At 43.3% G+C, this 15309-nt stretch overlaps 1 protein-coding gene across 1 annotated transcript in view; it reads left to right on the top strand.

The window, feature by feature from the left end:
• Positions 1 to 14996, top strand: part of GNA11 (G protein subunit alpha 11) — a 178044-nt gene extending 163048 nt beyond the window's left edge. Inside the window, exons 6-7 of the mRNA XM_086946763.1 lie at positions 12061 to 12214; positions 12875 to 14996. Of these exons, the coding sequence (XP_086802889.1) occupies positions 12061 to 12214; positions 12875 to 13065 (345 nt within the window). The 3' untranslated portion in view covers positions 13066 to 14996. The remainder of the gene's footprint in view (positions 1 to 12060; positions 12215 to 12874) is intronic.
• Positions 14997 to 15309: the final 313 nt, after the last annotated feature.

The following is a 15309-nucleotide window of genomic DNA, read 5'->3' as shown; positions in this document are numbered from 1 at the left end:
ACTTTTATTTGCTGTTTTGCTATCTGAGGAGAAAAAAAATCATTGCATCAAAAAGCTAAAGACAAAAGAAAATGAATTCCTGTGTATGTCAAACCATCCCTCCAGATTTACCCTTTTCCCCACAGCAATATCAAATGCTCTTCTATTGTATCCTGGCTCCCACTGTTTACTCTCATGATTTATTTGAATCCATATGATGTCAAATTACTTCTGGATGGTGAATGCACGAGGGTTCTCTTTGTGGTGGCACTGCAGCTCTCTGGCACAGTATAGCATGTGGTTTTGCATCCTTCGTAATTCAGGCCATTCTGTTTCTGGCCTCAATCCTGACACCCAGCAAAGGATTTTGGGCTTCTTTTTTCAAGAACATTTGTTATGTTATGTTATAAAGCTCTTCTATAGCACGCGGCTACTCACAAGAGTGTCCCGGCGCTTTGGCAAAGAGGAACAAAATCAGTACATAACACAGTGCTCAACGCAGGTGGCAAAGATATTACTGGGTGAAAAGCCACGTCTTCAGCTCTTTACGAAAGGCGAGCAAGTTGGACAATGATCGCACAGCAGTTGGGAGCTTGTTCCTACAGCAAGGGGCCAGATAACGAAAAGAGCGACCTCCAGTACGGGCTCGTTTAATTGTAGGGACGATGGCTTTTGCTTATTGTGCAGACCTCAAATTTCTCTTTGGAACATAGAAAGCCATCCGTTTCCGGAGATACTTAGGGCCGATGGGATGCAGGGCTTTAAAGGCCAGAGTCAACACTTTAAAAGTGACTCTCTTGGCAATGGGGAGCCAATGGAATTTCTCCAGCAGCTCTGACGCACGTGCCCTTCGCGGCAGTCCAAAGATAGCTCTAGCAGCCGAGTTTTGCACGACCTGTAGGCGAGCAAGGAGATATTTAGGGAGGCCTAGGTAGAGGGCATTTGCGTAGTCAAGCCTCGAGCCTATCAAGGCTTGAACTATGATTTTTTTTATGTTGAAGAGATATTAGGGGGAGGAATTTCCGCATCATCTTCAACATGCCAAAGTATTTTCCTGTCAGTCCTATGACTTGAGATCTAAAAGAAAGATCTACATCACATAGGATGCCCAGATTTTTGGCTTTTAATGAGGTTTCTCTAGGCGGTGCCATATCCTGTGGCCACCAGGACCTCCACTCAGGATTTGGTGGGCTTCCAAAGAAAAGCAACTCTGACTTATCCGAGTTGCATTTCAGGCTGTGTCTCTGAAACCACTCAAACACGGCTTCTAGACACTCCTTAATCTGCTTACCATCAAAATCCTCTCCCTTGTTGCATGTGAAAAGTAGCTGGGTGTCATCAGCATAGGATATGATCTGGGCACCAAAAGACTCCGCTACCTCTGCCAGAGGAGCCATGTAGATGTTAAACAGGCAGGGGCTAAGAATGGACCTTTGCGGGACCTCTACCTCCAGCGGCGGCATTTCAGCGGAAAACTAGGTGCCCAGACCACTTGTCGGCGGTTGGAAAGAAATGACTTAAGCCATTTCAACACCGTCCCCCGCAATCCGATCCCCCATAGTCTTGACAGGAGACCGACATGGGGGACGGTGTCGAAGGCAGCCGACAAGTCCAACATGACCAAAATCGCCTTTCCTCCACCATCCAGAGTCTCTCGAATGGCATCAGTTATCTCTAGCAAGGCTGTCTCCGTGCTGTGATTCGCACGGAAACCTGATTGAGAATCGTGAAGCAGATTGTTATTCTCTATAAAGCTGGTAATAGAGGAATGCACGTGGTTCTCAATCACCTTGGCCATGGCTGGGAGAAGGGAGATTGGTCTGTAATTCGCATGCTCAAGGGGATCTGCAGTCGTTTTTTCCAGCAGCGGTAGGATAAGGGCGTGCTTCCAGGCTCATGCAGATGCAGCAGTCCATAGAGCGATGCTTGTTTATTTCCTCCCTCGTTTGGAGGTAGTCTTTGGTCACCAGGCTTCTCAGCAGGGTCATGGCCATCGCTGACAACCAAGATGTAGTTCTATTTAAACAGAGCCACACCAAACTCAGCTAATGCGGTGGAGTTTGTTTGAAGCGATTGGCACCCCCTCTTCAGATCCTACCCTTTAGGTACAGAAATGCTTTTGAGACATTGTGTCTCAGTGGTTTTAAATCACACACCTCCCCCATTCAAGAGGACATTGACTAGTGTCTCATTAACCCCTTCATTTGGGGTAGTTCGCACTTGGGCATCTAACTTTTGGTCCGCTTAAGGTATCCACGTCAAATATGAATCCTTTTATTCCAACAACCTGAGGATTCTAAAGGTACCCAGGGTTTGTGGAATCCCCTGGAGGCGGCCGAGAAATCAACCAAAATACAGCTACATTTTGGGGGGTAATGGGGAGAAAGTGCTGCATAAGGAAGTGTCTGTTTTTTACCCTGCAAATGGTATCAACAAAGGGTTTGTGTTCCTAAAATCAACATATTCCCAGCTTTCTGGAACAGGTAGACTTTTGTCAGAAACCCAGATTTTTCTACATGTTTTGGGCATTTTACTGGGACATGGCCTATTTTTCCTGTGTTTTATTTATGCTATCAACTTCCTTCCAGTTAGTGTTAGAAATGGGTATGAAAGCAATAATAAATCCTGGAAAGCTTTACAAGGAGGCAAAATTCTGAATTCAGTAAAGGGTCCTTTGTGTAGATCCTTGAAGGTTTTCCTTAGGAAACTAACAGCTGAAATTGTGTTGAAAAAAACAGTCCTTTTTGCACATGTTTTCGCCTGTAACTTCTTCCAGGTGTCCCAGATATTTTTGAAAGCAGGATACCGTTGGGTCTCCAATACCCTTCTTGTTGTGATATATGGGACTTGTAGGTTCAACAAAAACCCGAGGAACCCAGAGCCAATAATTGAGCTGCGCCTTACAATGTGTATTACGTATACAGCAATTAATTTGGTAAAATGTAAAGAGTGATAAATAGGAATCAAAGATATATATATATATATATAAAATATAATATCTGAAATGGAAACAAAATATAGTTTAAAAGCAGTAGTTAATTGCTCATCTCCAAAATTGTGGGTACCCATACTAACATGTGAATTGTAGGACAGTTTTCAAAATAAGATTTTTTTTGTACATTGTCATATATTTGGAAATGCATAGAAAGTCAATTAATACTTGTTCTACAATTCTGTGTTCCCTCAAGTCTCCTGATCAAAATGGTACCTCACTTGTGTGGGTAGGCCCAGTGCCCGTGACAAACACCCCAAAATGCAACATGGGCATAACACATTTTTTTACTGGGAAAACGGACCCTTTTTTCGCAATGTGCCTAGCTGTGTATTTTGGACCCTAGCTCAACCGGCACTTAGGGAAACCTAGCAAACTTGTACATTTTTGGAAACTAGACATCCAGGGGAGTCCAGGATGGGGTGACTTGTGTGTGTTTCACTCTGGTTCTGTTACACGGAATCCCTTGCAAACCTCAAGCGTTGTAAGAAAGAAAGAAAAACACCCACATTTCCTCACATTTCTGTAATGGAAAGTTCTGGCACCTGCGGGGAGCCACATTCGTACACTTACCCAGCGTTCCCCCAAGTCTCCCGATAAAAATGGTATCTCACTTGTGTGGATGGGTCACTGTAGAATTATCAATGTATGTTCAGTCGCAAACCTTCCTTTACAAATTGCATTGTTGCAAAAATATACAGTCGGCACAAGGTCCTGTCATTCGGTCACTTGGTTAAATGTTCAAGTACAAGAATCAGCTTGTATGCAGTCGCACCAATGCAAGATCCTGCCATACGGACACTGGACTCGTGCAGCAGTACACAATCTTATGGGCTTCTGCTTGGCCTGCATACATCAGCACAATGCCGTACAATACATAGTCACTTTAACTGTACATGATGTTATAATTTAACTGTACATGATGGTATAATTTCTTAACATGCAGTCACACACCCTGTATGTAATGATGCATGCGCATTCTGTGGTGCACAGTAACTGGGACTGAGCCAGTAAGCTTAAGATCCTGCCATGCACAAGGCAGTGTCAACTGCCTCCTTCCATGTACATACAGGGAGTTAAGACCTGTCTTCATAGAGCAGATTTCTCAATGTCCTAAGTACCACTTTCCAAGACAACTGACGTTAGAGGAGCCCGGTATGACACACTTCAAATGCAGCTTGCTGTCAGTGTAGGGGGGATTGGACTGAAAATGGGGCAGGTGATCACCTCTCCCAACCCTACCATTCGATAGTAAAGGGCAGTAGGGCCAAAGGCTTAAAGAACAGTCTGTGTGTAACAGAAACCAAGACCTTGTGCTATAAAGACAGCCTACCCAAGGACGAATCACCAGGCCCATCAAGGAGTGCTCCATTTTCAAAATGTAATTCAGGCTCCCAAAACAACGAGAAAAAGTCCTGCTCCCTCTAATACTAAACAAATGGCTTTATCCAGTGTCGGGCATCGCAGCTAAGGACTTCAGGACACCAAAAGCATCCTTCCGCAAGTTTTTGATGACCGCACCGGGTGACGGAAAAAAGGACTCCGTGTATCTAGGGACATAAAACTTGAGTAAAAAAACAACAAATTATTGCATAAGCAGCAGCACATTATAAATGCTAAGGTGTAAAGGAAGGCAGATAGATAAAATCATCGACCTTAACATCCATATTATGCAGAGGACCACTAAGCGCCATGGGAACTTAAAACCACTCAGTGACAAACGGGCAGTGTGCACTGCAGGACTGTAGAGGGATCAACATCGCTCAAACCGGCAGCTTCTGCTGCTTCATTATAAAGTCTTAATAAACAACGGAGAAGTATTATATTTTAAAACAGACTGCGGAAACAGCAGGAAGTCAAAGTTGTTACAATGCTTCTGGCCGATAATACCTTACTTGCAAGTTGTTCCACGCACTGCCTTAAACAACCGTTTTGTAGCCATTAGTGGATTATTGTGTTCAAATGAATATGCTATATGTTATGAAATCAAAAACTCATATTAATTTCAAAACAAAAATCACAAGGTGCTCCAACATGAGACACGATTCAGAAAAGGGGGTGGTGATGAACAGAGTGTCTGAATTAAGCAGACCACTCTTACCCAGTCCAAAGATCAGGGCTTGATCCATCAGTTATTTATCTCACTGCACCATCCCAGCTCAGAACCTGGCTATATGCAAATCAGTCTGTCCCTGGCTCAGTGCATCATGGGAACAGGGCAGACTAAACTACCAAGCCAATTCTTCACCAGAAAGGAGACAAGGGGACAGACTGATTTGCATAGAGCCAGGTTCTGAGCTGGGATGGTGCAGTGAGGTAAATAACGGTGATGGATCAAGCCCTGATCTTTGGACTGGGTAAGAGTGGTCTGCTTAATTCAGACACTCTGTTCATCACCACCCCCTTTTCTGAATCGATTTTGGCCACTATAGGTGTTGCAGGGTATACTCGGACATGAGTCCCTTTCTCACTGCACCATCAGGATTCAAGCAAGCCGGGCCGAAGAAGGCTGAAATGCCAGAAACCGGTCCCGGTAGCTTGTTTCCTTCCCAGTATAAGAATTGGCTTGGTAGTTTGGTCTGCCCTGTTCCCATGATGCACTGGGCCAGGGTCAGACTAATTTGCATATAGCCAAGTTCTGAGCTGGGATGGTGCAGTGAGCTAAAAAACGGTGATGGATCAAGCCCTGATCTTTGGACTGGGTAAGAGTGGTCTGCTTAATTCAGACACTCTGTTCATCACCACCACCCTTTTCTGAACCAACATGAGACACTGCACTGCAACATGAGTTATTTAGCATAATTTTTTTCATAAATCTTATTGCCTGTAATAACGAATGCTGGTAAGAGCACAGTTATGGTTATAGATTATCTAACAGCATATATAATTAAAAACACTGTTCAGTAATGAAGCTATAGTAGGCGTTTTGACCACTGAGTAGCCATAGCTTTAGCAGGACAATAGGTGCACTTGTGGTAAAGGACAAATAGTACAGTCACTGGGTTGCACAAGAGATGTTAAAGGGCTTTGCACCACTGTCCTAATAGAATTACTTGCAATCGGGATGTGGATGCGAAAGACGAGTAGTAGTGGAAGCGACTGTGGTACAATAACATCATCACAGTGCAGGGTGAGTTATGCTCTGAATGTGTGTGCTTACCAGAAAAATAGCAAAAGAAGCCTTATTTATACTTCACTAGAAAAAGAATCAATAGCCAAAATCGGTTTAAAAGATATCCGTTTGAAAAGTCCTCGACTGTAGGCTGAGGAGTCATGGAAATGATTACTGAACGTAGCAAAATGTGGGGGCCAAGGGCTTCCACTAAAGTGTCTATGAAAAGGAAAATTTCAGAATCAAAAATGAGTGAGCCAAAACATGATTCTGTCTGTCTCAAGTGACAGACACTTTTATTTTATGCACTTAGATGTGTACTACTGCAGAGGAGATGTTGGTGGGACATGCTTATGCCCTGTGTTTATAGACGTATGGCAGGAGCCTTGTTAGAATGAGAAGCGTGAGGAACTGTCGAGGCATAGGGGGAGGTAAAAATGTCGGGACACACTCAAACTCACACTAATCTTGAATTTGTTACCAGAAATCAAGGCTCCAGATATTATTCACCATGCAGACTCGTTTCGGCAGTTATGCCTTTCTCAAAGCAGGTAAAAGTATAGGCAGTGTCCGTTGCATATCGTTAAATGCATGATAAACTGTTCCCATTGGAGGAATTTCAAGGACATAAAAAGAGGAGTGCCAAATCCATGTATCATACTTATTTACATTTGGGCTATTAACATTAAGGTGTCATCAAGCCTTTTAATAAACTGTTCAAATGCCAGTACACATGTCCAAAGTTAGAATAACATGTTCCTCCTTCAATGGATGCTGCATGTAATCTGCACAACAACGCCTTGCTTTCACTCCTCCACGTATATTCAGCCGCACTGAGATGTTACCCCTTCACAGATGTAACACTGGTCACCCTTCGTTGTGGGAGGCCGCATACTTAAAATGGCCAATACAGAGCTGTAAGAGTTGGTACAGTGACCTTCACTAAAACACATATTAATGCCCGACTCCCGTCGGCAGTTGGACCTTGGAATAAAGGCTGCGAAGAATCCTTGTCGAGTGGTGTTGCCAAGTCATCCTGTGTTTGTATGCTGACTGGTACTCAGGGTAACGGACTCTGACTGTCCCTGGGCCAGTGCAATGCTGAAAAGACATTTGGAATACAGTGAAAACACCTACATGCACCAGGGTACACTATGGGTTAGGGAACCCCTATGATTGGCATGACCTCCCCTATAAGGCCATAGTGCATAATAGGGCAGGGGGATTAAAACTACCTTTAAGTCCCTAGTATATAATAGTATTTTATCCTAACAACGGTTCAGAATGTGCAAAAATTACAAACCTATCTAAACAATAAATAATCAGGCGCACACCAAAAAGAAAATGCAAAATTCAGCCCATGTACAAAGCACTTTTCGATAAACATACAAAATGTATTCAATATAAAAAATTCACGAAGCGCAGACCTATAAGCTGGTACATATAATAATTACTAGACATACACAACCAGACAAGTGGCATACAAAAAGAGGTTACATAAGAGAAGAAGTTCAAGAAAAACACTGGAACTAAACCAAACAAAACAATGTGTCCTCCATAAATTGCGGCCACAGTTGCGTCTACGGCGTTTCAACCATTCTCATTAATACCTGGTAATCTTCAGGACAAATAATTAACTGATCTTTCCACCAACCAATTTCTAATCAGACAAATGAGAACACGCACAGTGATAATCAACCAAGTATCTACCTATTCGTGAACCTGTTTAGACCTGGAACTACGGTTGTGTCAATTCTGCGTTAGCCCCGACCCACCCACTCCTACCGGGTTCCCGAACCGTAGTACACTAATAGGTAGATACTTGGTTGAGGTTCCCTGTTCTTCGGACTGGGCCAATCACTTGCGCCGACAGCTGACCAGAAAGAACTAGAAGATATAAAAACCTCCTGTAGTGGTGGTGGCATTGTGCCTCGCGGAAGCAGGATTGCAGCTATGGAAGATATACCATGAAGGGAGTGGAGTTCTAAAGTGCTCCACGCCACCACACAAATATAACTTTATTGACCCAAGCATTGATGATCACTGTGTTTGTTCTCATTTGTCTGATTAGAGATTGGTTGGTGGAAAGCTCAGTTAATTATTTGTCCTGAAGATGACCAGGTATTAATGAGAATGGTCGAAACGCCGTCGACGCATCTGTGGCCCTAATTTATGAGGACACATTGTTTTGTTTGTTGTAGTTCTAGTGTTGTTCTGCAACTTCTTCCCTTATGTAACCTCTTTTTGTATGCCACTTGTCTGGTTGTGTATGTCTAGTAATTGTTATATGTACCAGCTAATATGTCTGAGCTTTGTGAATTTTTTATATTGAATACATTTTGTATGTTTCTCTAGAAATGCTTTGTATATGGGCTGAATTTTGCATTTTCTTTTTCTTTTTGATGTGCGCCTGATTATTTATTGTTTAGATATGTTTGTAATTTTTGCACATTCTGAATCGTTGTTAGGATAAAATACTGATAGCTCCTGGTTCAGGTGTTTGGGGCTGCCCCTGTGGTGGTCTAGTATATAATAGGGCATGGCAGTTTAGAGGCCAGAAGCCCCTTCTGCACTTGCATGTGTACACTGCTGAAGCCTGAGGTCAGTTTAAAAGCACCCCTGTTGCAGGACTGCTTTTAAAATGCAAATTGTGCCCAAACTCGACATTGGTATTTAGGGTACTTACAAATAATTAATCTACAACATTTCTGCATATTAGGTACCCACAAGGTCTACCCTAGGTATTCTAGTGGCCTGGGGTCGGGTACGTATAAGGAGGACCTTTATAAAATACGTTTTATATGCCCTGGGAATAGTGAAATTGAACTTCCCTCGTAATAAAGTGACAGAGAAGGCGTGTCTGATTCCAGTGGAAGCAACTTGAATGCAACATCCACAATTATCCGCTTCCAAATTTAGAGCGGGATCTGACACTACTCAGGTTCACTACACGTGAATTCTTCGCCACAAAATAAGACTCCAGATATTTCTCTTCAACTGAAAAATGTTGTTCATCATGCAATACTCCATATGGATTTTGTTTGTCACAAAAAAACAGTTATAGGGACGTTATAGTTTGGTTCTGATCTTTCACACACAAAACCAGAGAAATTCAGAAATTATAGTTATCTCAAATAACTAACTCGTGCCCCCACCAGGCACAGTTTTCTTATCAATTTCATAGCAAATGTTGTAGTGATATTCTAAACTATGTCATAGATGTTCAGTGATGTAATATGTGGCGTAATTATCAGTGCGTGGAGGCAACACAAGTAAGTTATCTTAGGGCTGCTGAATTTCTATGGTTTTGTGTGTAAAATCTGAACCGAACTATAACATCCCTGTAAGCAGGTTTTTTTCAGTAAATGTGTATGTAAAAAAACAACTTCTATTTAATTACAATACGTGAATACAACCATCGCCATACACGCATGCAAAAAGCCAACCCTGCGCTGCGCAAGTAAAAGGTCCACAATTGTCCTTACTGAGAACCAAGCACCCCATTGTAGTGCTGGACTCTCAAGATAGTGAGGCAGAGCAGTCCAAGTCCTACTCAGGGGAGGTGGTGTGGGCTAGTAATCACCATTCACTGCTCACAATTCAATAAGTGACTGTCCGGTCAATACTTTTTTGTTTAGAAAAAGAAGTAGTACATGTTCACACACACACATAACTATGCAGTAATTTACAAATCTGTACAATGGCAGATGGAAAATATGGTGTACTTAGATGCAATACAAAAATAATGCTCCAGCATGAACGAGCACTTGAGTACTGATAAAACATATATACAGTGAGTAGAAATCATAGCCCTCGTCATGGTGAACCAATAAAGTAGCTAGAATGAGTAAAACCTGTTAGAGTATTTTTAACTATCACACGGCACTTATAAAAGCAGCCCCAAGAGGGCATCACATTGTAATAATACTGTATTGCAACCATACAATTGGCCCCCAGAGGGTGCTTTAATACATGTACTACCTTTAACAACCTATAGGCGTTTCGTGCCATAATGAATGCAACCATACACTTGGCCCCTAGAGGGTGCAGCACTCCCAGCTCCTGCCTTGGTAGTGCTTCAAAATATGAGAGAAATCCTGGAGTGGTTGCTGTCTTTGAGTTCCACCCATCTTAGGGTGGGGACTCCATGTCTTTTGTGGCGAAAGGCTGCGTCTTCCTGGTGGTGTTGGTGGTGGCCCAGTCATCCTGGGGGCATCACAATGAAAGAAACGGCCGAATTGTAGGTGAAAGCATTCAGGCTCCGGAGGGCATTATGGGAGCGCTCCTTTGGGTGCAGTGAATAATATATTATTGGCTCTCCTGCTAAGCTGGGAGAGCCATGATGTTTTTTTTTCTTTTTTTTTTGCTGCGTCGTGCTACTCTTCTCATCTCGTGCTGCCCGGTCCCCACTGGGGACCACTTGTGCAGAATTTCACGTGGGGGGTTGGGTGGGGGCATTTCTGCATGGGGGGTGGGGTCTGGGGATGCGGTCCCGGCACCATCCAGAACAGAAATACACCCAGAGAATGGGGTCCGCAAGCGAGGATGATGTGGGGGTACGCATGCCCTTCTCCTTTCAGAGTCTGGAAACTTCCTCTTTGTGCCATCCCCTGGCTCACCTCAGAGGACAAATAAAAACAAGCACAGAAAACCACACTTGCTTTTTTTCTTTCCATGCAGATCAACCTTGGTTTTGCCTGGAATTAAAAAAGATTTCTGTCCCCACAGCTAAGTACCCTGACCCATGTCTTTTAAAAATAAAATATTACATCTTTTTTCTTGGGACTCAGCTGGGTCCCAGGATGGCTGCCAACACTTCCTGGTTTGAAGTGCTGGCAGCCAATTGGACATAGTTTTCAGATCCTTTGGTACTGCAGAGGATTTGCTTCCCTTGATATACAAAAATATTTACTCAAACTGCTGAACCGATTTATAGCAAATTACAAAAAGCACCCTTTCTTGACCAAGATCTAGCTTTCTGCGAAGTTTGGTGTCATTCCGTTCAGCGGTTCAAGCTATAGTTGTGTTGAAAATCCCTATGGGAAGCAGCATGGGGAAAACTTTTGGAACCCCCCACCCACCTTTTTCTTGACCCTGCTTGATGAATCCCCCCAACACGTCCCAGACAGAAGCTGAAGTGATTGGTGTACTCGCTTTGAACATTTCTTGAAGATTCTTTCAAGTTGTTAGCAAAACAAAAAATGCTTTGCCTATGAAAACTGTCCTAACTAATAACTGATAATATAGGAATTTGAAAGTAAACCGTTGGAAATCAGACTACAAATGAAGAAAAACTCTGGGCTAAACATTAACCTCAAAATCTTGCAAGCGAAATGAGAAGTCTAAGCAATGTTACCCCGTTAATGTTCCAAGTCGGTGTTTATTCCCGAGTGTAAAAGAAAAGTTTGAGTGTGATCGTGCATAGCTATGCACATGGTATACCTTAAGCAGCAGCTGCATGATTTATTCATAAGTACTAGAAATCAATATAGATCACACGTATTCAGTTAACGTGCTAACGGCAAGATACCCGAGATGCTTCATGAAATCATGCATGCGATATCCAAATAAATACCGCTCTTTCCACTGTGTAGAGTGGCCTCCAGCAACTGCTCGCTTCCTCCTGTTGTTGGTCCTAAATACATAAGGTTACACAAAGTACAGAAGCGAATCTACCTTGGTTGCTTATTGGTTCAGACCACCATGCTAGTAATGTGACTCAGTGTAGATTTAAGGATGCTACGAATAGAAAGTCTGCATCCATGGAAGCGGAATATATAGATGTTGTCAGACGTTCAATACCTTGAGCCTGGATATGTTTGGAGTGCGCATTGAGTTGTAGACTGCGCTAATGCCTGTTGTATGCACACCACCTTTTAGACTGCTAGACCCCTGTATTCATGGCTTCTGCACATTGTCCTCCAGCTTGTGCAAGGTCTCTAAATAGTGCATTAACATTGGCAATATTTGTCTGCAGAACCGCATGGAGGAAAGCAAAGCACTCTTCCGCACGATCATCACCTATCCCTGGTTCCAGAATTCATCTGTCATCCTTTTCCTGAACAAGAAGGACTTATTGGAAGATAAGATCATGTACTCGCACCTCGTGGACTACTTTCCGGAGTTTGATGGTGAGTGCTTAATGGACTATCCATTCTGGCCAGTTTCTAGAGTAAGTTCACAGCAGGTGCTTCAGCATGGTACCGCCTGACTCTGTCTTTGTTGGGAATGAGCGTGTATGTGTTCTGCAGTCTCAGTGTGTATCCCTGGTATTTTGGAAAGCCCAGCATGCGCAGAGTCGCTGACCCTTTGCTGCAGTTAATCTGTTGGTCTCTGAATTGTTATCTGTTCATAGGTTAGGTGCTGGAATAAGCACCCGATGTCGCATCACCCTCAAATATCAAAGGTTTTAAGCTTCCATTTAAGAGCTAATAGGCTCTCTGTGCAACTGTGGGCATTGCAACCTTCAGACTGGTGGATCTGCGGCTGTGACCGTGCAGCTAGTAGCCCACTTGTAGTGGTGCGTCCACTATGTTCATGAAACGCACAGGAGGATTGTCATACTGTGGTAACAGAGAAGATAAATAACTTTTATACAGGAGAATGTTTTAAAGATGGGAGGAGATCCATGTCCTGTCTGATTGGAAGTTTGCTTGACTCGGTTGGCTTTGAAAGTATAGCTTGTGTTTGAGAGGAGCCCGTGCAGTGGGTTTTGCAACCCTCTCCAGACAAACCACTCTGGCCTCTTTACCATACTTTGGTGAGCACTAATATTTCCCTTCTTGCTGCAGGTCCTCAGCGAGATGCCCAGACTGCCCGCGAGTTCATCCTCAAGATGTTTGTGGACCTAAACCCAGACAGCGACAAAATCATCTATTCCCACTTCACGTGCGCCACAGATACGGAGAACATCCGCTTTGTGTTTGCTGCTGTCAAGGACACCATCTTGCAGCTCAACTTGAAGGAGTACAACCTGGTCTGACCCCATCACAGTGGCAGGATGGGCCTGCGGGGTGTAAAAGAAACAGAAAATGAGAAATTATATATATATAATATATATAAAATTTACAGGAAGTGAAATCTTAAATTTTTAATGATGTAATAATTGAGATAGTCTGATCAGTGACGTTGCGAAATTTTACTCAGTGTTATCCTGGGGTTTCACACCTCCACCAACAGAGTAGGTGATTAGTGTTTTTATTTTTTATTTTATTAAACAAAATTACCTTTTATTTTCAGCTGAGCCCAGGGAGTGAAAGGCAATGGGTGGGCATCTCTTAACTTGTTCTACACACCGAACACCTTTTCTTCTCATGCATTGCGCCAAAGGACTTTTTTTTTTATTTATTTTCTCCTTTGTGTTGATTTTACCCATCCTCTTAATACAGTTTGCTTTAGGGGCTGAGTTTTGTAAACTCACTGGACTACTTGGAGTGTGGAGCCCCGCTGGTTCTAAAAGCCCATCCCCAACCCTTCTCCACCGCAGCCAAGCCTGAACCCTGGTGCCTGATTCTTCCCGCACACACTTGGTTAGCTGTGACCATGTTAAGATTCCCAGCAGTGGAGGACATATGGTGGTTTTGCAGCGTGAATCTTTCTGGATTCACTATGCTGTGCATTATTCCGCGATCTGGTGTTTTAAGGCCTGTTTTTTTTATTTTAAACAAATATATTTGTCACATCAATATTACGCACATTGATTTGTTTTGATCATGGCCTGTATTGGGGTACTTGGCAGCAATTGGGCCTAGTGGGACCTCAGGCAGCTCTCATTTGAGTCTACCAGAGGTAGACTCCTAGAGAGATGCATGGTCAGCAGTTCATTGTGCTTCAGATCCATTTAGGGAGCATTTCCTAGGTTGTTAAGGCCAGCCCTGATGAATCTGGAGATGTAATGCTTGATTTTAGCAAAATAAGTGCCATGTGCTGACTGATCTGTTTGTAGTTGGCACTCTTTAAATTGTAGAGGGGGATAAATGGGGGCACTTTAGATTTAAGGAGGCAGAGTGGTGCCAATTGGTCGATACTGCTTCTGGCCTTTTGCTGGCAACAGGAGAAGCAGGTAATGTTGCTTGCATGAAAAGTGATCCTGATGCCCATTTGTAGGAAAGCTGCAAGGAGTGAATGGCTTTAGTGAGGGTAAGGGAGTGCATTTTAAGCGAGGCGCATCTGTGTCCAAGACCTTGGCAGTGGAATGAGAAGTTTTGGCTCATGCCATTATTACGAACAGCTGACAAATTCATTTGGAGAAGCAATTAATAAAAGGCAGCTAGTGCTGCAGGGTTGTATCCACCTCTCTGTATTTTTCTGGTGAGGGGCAAATAGCCTTGGAAATTAAAGCACCATTAAAGTTGGTCTGGTGCCAGTGTAGCAGCTTATAATTAGTTTCTTTTGTGTGCTGGAGCACCTGGACTCGAGGTAATGTTTGTCATACCTTCACTGTCCCTTCTGGGTAGTTAGAAGGATCTAGCAATGTTTAGGTGGTCACAGGCTTGTGAAAAGCCACATCTAACCATTACTGCAGCTTTTTCTTTTAAAGCTTTGTAGTTTGTTACTTTTTTGGTTCCGGTGAATGGCCCTGATTCAGCCAGAAATGGCTGTATTGAAGCAGCAGCTCTGGAAACCTTGCCCTGGCTGTGCAGGTGGCATGCAATGTGGGCCAGAATGAGACCACTGACATACCAACTATTAAAGGAAAGGAATGCCTATTATTTTAGGCTAACGAAAAGCATCCTTCAGTACTGGACCTCCAAAATAGAGTACTGAACAAGTGTCTCCAGACTTTTTGGAAAGCGTCATATAAGGAGCTTGAAGTTTGCACTATTCAAACCATTTTAAACTGTCCGCGCGTTGCTTTTAATTTTTTTTAATCTAGTTGAATTTAATAAATAGTCATAATTCCCCCCTCCCCTGTTGTTGAGTGCCTGAGACGTCAACAAACAATATGATTGGGGTTTGCGTCTCCGAAGCGTACATTTAGTGGCAGCAAGACACATTTCTGAGAACACTAAGGGCTCTGGCAGCAAGACACCTCTTCTGCCGCGTGCAGCTTGTAGGCTGGGCTTGCTGAGCTTGCTTGAGTAGAGATGCCATTGACTGTGAAGGAGTTAGCCTGTGCTGCTGACTACTCCATCCCCTCCCCCTCCCCCACCACCTCCACCCCACACTACTTCCTAAAGGGGTTTTTTTGGCCAAGGTCTGTGAGCTGCAACAAGGTGTGTGTAGC

The sequence above is a fragment of the Lissotriton vulgaris genome, chromosome 12, assembly GCF_964263255.1.
Source record: "Lissotriton vulgaris chromosome 12, aLisVul1.2, whole genome shotgun sequence".
In the NCBI taxonomy this organism is placed as follows: Eukaryota; Metazoa; Chordata; class Amphibia; order Caudata; family Salamandridae; genus Lissotriton; species Lissotriton vulgaris.
Note: the sequence above shows the minus strand (reverse complement) of the source record. Positions and strands in the feature narration are given on the sequence as shown.